Source organism: Hyperolius riggenbachi, chromosome 5 (genome assembly GCF_040937935.1).
Source record: "Hyperolius riggenbachi isolate aHypRig1 chromosome 5, aHypRig1.pri, whole genome shotgun sequence".
In the NCBI taxonomy this organism is placed as follows: Eukaryota; Metazoa; Chordata; class Amphibia; order Anura; family Hyperoliidae; genus Hyperolius; species Hyperolius riggenbachi.
Window position 1 is genome coordinate 100,118,742 of NC_090650.1, and position 2,622 is coordinate 100,121,363.

The 2,622-nt window shown below is 45.0% G+C and overlaps 1 protein-coding gene across 1 annotated transcript; it reads right to left on the reverse strand.

Annotated features, from left to right (window-relative positions):
- Positions 1-220: 220 nt before the first annotated feature.
- On the reverse strand, positions 221-2,174 carry HOXA2 (homeobox A2). The gene is made up of 2 exons (XM_068238659.1): positions 1,647-2,174; positions 221-1,207 (listed from the first exon to the last, which is right to left on the reverse strand). The coding sequence occupies exons 1-2, from the start codon at positions 2,008-2,010 to the stop codon at positions 465-467; spliced, it is 1,107 nt and encodes a 368-aa protein (XP_068094760.1). The 5' UTR covers positions 2,011-2,174; the 3' UTR covers positions 221-464.
- Between the last annotated feature and the right edge of the window lie 448 nt (positions 2,175-2,622).

The following is a 2,622-nucleotide window of genomic DNA, read 5'->3' on the forward strand; positions in this document are numbered from 1 at the left end:
AAATAAAATAGAGATCATTTGTATATGTACATTTGTAATATTCTGCTTTGTATGGACATTCATATTGGTTGGTGAGATTATTTTTCGTGATTGTTTCCTGTGGGCAGCAGTAATTAATACTGTGGCCGAGAAAATCTGGGGGGGGGGGGGGGGGGGTTAATAAAACAAAAAGAAAAAGAAAGGAACCTGCGGATATAAGGATATAATCATTTATTCTACCAAAATACTTATATGACATCGATGTGATACAAAAATAAAAAGAAAGTGAGGATACATTTACATATATAGTCACTTTCTTAGGCCTCCGTTATTGCTTCCAATGGTCAAAAGAAAACAAACAGAAAAAACAAGGCCATTTAATACTGAATGGCTCTCGGGGCAAAAATAAAATAAAAACACCGGATTCTGAACAGAAAACAAAAAAATAAAATCTGAAGTTTTTGTTTTTACTTTTTCGAGGGCTATCAGTAGTTGAGATGCTGCAAGTCAATGGTTGTAAAGGTGTCTGTGAAAAAATCAAAACTGTCTGCGGAAATGTCCACCGGGCTGTCCAGAGACCCCGGCAAGCTGGGGGACACGGCGTCGGAGAGCTGAAGACACGAATCAGACGAGAAGACATTGAAGTCTGATAGGGAGGCCACATCTAGGCCCTCAGGACTGGGGTTGTTCAGGCCGGCTGCAGAGTCCTGGCTCATTGTTGACGATAAACAGTTCTGAACAGTGGGTGACTGCTGCTGGAAATGTCTTAGATTTTTCTCATTGCTGGACAGAGGGGAGACAGGGTAGGTCTGGGAATCCCCATTGTGTAGGCTCTGGGGCTGTTGCTGGGACAGGGCATTCTGCTGGAAAGTGTAGCCGTCCCTCTCCAGTAAAGCCCCAGAGACATTACTCAGAGCCTGTTCAAACAAAGTCTTCTCCTTATCGCCATCGCTCTTGTCAGAGTCCTCCAAACTTTTAAATTTACCTTCCCCGTTCTGGTTCTCCTTACACTGAGTCTGCCTCTTGTGTTTCATCCTCCTGTTTTGAAACCAGACCTTCACTTGTCTCTCGGTTAAATCCAGCAAGGCAGCGATCTCCACCCTCCTCGGTCTGCACAGATACTTGTTGAAGTGAAATTCCTTCTCCAGCTCCAGAAGCTGCGTATTGGTGTATGCTGTCCTTAACCTCCTGGATCCTCCGCCACTGTTATCCTGAATCTCAATGATTTCTGCAAAAACCAACAAGAAGAAATACACAGTCACCCCCTTTGACCAGGCACACTTTAAATGTACAGAAACTCTCTCCCTGATCCTCACTATCCTCTGCCACAAAATGGCCGACCTGTTTGCTGCTGCAAATTCCATTGTTTTTTTTCCACTCCTTTCTCACAAATGTTCATTACAAAAATTAATACATAAGTATTTCCCATGTAGTTATTTTATCAAGAAATGGAGTGGTGAAAGCTCCACAGGCGGGGTGGCATGGCATAGCTAGCAGTCCCAGTCCCAGCTACCCAGAGGGGAATGAGGAAAGTTACAGCAGGCAAGTAGGGGTCTGATAGTCAGCCAAAGTTCTAAAAGACCCCAAAAGTGAAGGTAAAAGACGAGAAATCCACAGAACTGACTCCCCCTAGCCCTGGCAGAGAGGGAACGAGGCTGATCACTGACCTTTCTGGCTGAGGCACGCTGCAGTGGCCGGGGCAGTGGTCACTGGAGGCACTGAGGGCTTCTTGGATGCCTTCTTCTCTTTCATCCAGGGGTACTCCGGAGGCAGGGAGCCCGCTGGCACGGGGCTGCCCTGGTTACCATTTGGGCTCTGTTTGGGTCGGCTGTGGCGAGGGTGGCTGCTTGGATTCAAGCTGGGGATGGTCTGTTCGAAAGGAGGAGGAATAAGTGTCGAGTGTGAAAGCGCAGAGCTCTTGATTGATGAACTTTGAAATGTATCACCGACAGGGGGAAAGGATGTCAGGCACTCAGCAAGCGACGGCTGACTATTGATAAAACCAATCTCTCGCTCAAATTCGTAATTCATGGCCCTCTCCTCAAAGCCTCTTAAAAAAGTTCGCCCCTACCTTTACGTTTAAAGGCCCCTGTAACGACGAAAAAAAAAGGAAAAAAAAAATCATAAAAATCCTTTGCTGGCGTGTTTTTTTTTCTAATTCACTGATTACAGCCGTATGGGGACTGTGCTACTATTAAACTATTGAATTCATGGAGACAAGGTTGAAATTGGACCGAATTGGCTGTCACATGATTGCTCCTGTCCAATGACAATTTGGGGTTTAATCAAAAGAAGCCACTGTCTGTGTGATTGATCCAAAAAAGTCAGGAAGGAACGCCTCATTGTGAGCCAGCAAGGTTTTTATTTACACATTCTGTATCTATATGGAGAACACCCCTGCATGAAATATATTTTGAGATATATAGTTATTTTCTGCCCTCCCCTCTCTGCCTGTGCTGCCCGCTGCTGCTGCTCTCCTCTCTCACTGCATTGTTCCAGCCTGTCAGGGAGGCGTTTTTTTACACACAAATCATTTAAAGAACCAAAATCTGACGCCTTAAGTCATTAACAAAGTAATCCATTAATCTTCAAAGTTTTGACACCAAAGACCCCACCGTTTCTAGAGGCATAAGAACTTCCACC

What these genes read in the sequence shown, in the direction of transcription:
- HOXA2 (XM_068238659.1), bottom strand. Translation starts at nt 2,010, where the DNA reads ATGAATTACGAATTTGAGCGAGAGATTGGTTTTATCAATAGTCAGCCG. An exon ending in AGCGTGCCTCAGCCAGAAAG is followed by an intron (nt 1,208 to 1,646) that starts GTCAGTGATCAG and finishes TGGTTTTTGCAG; the next exon opens with AAATCATTGAGATTCAGGAT.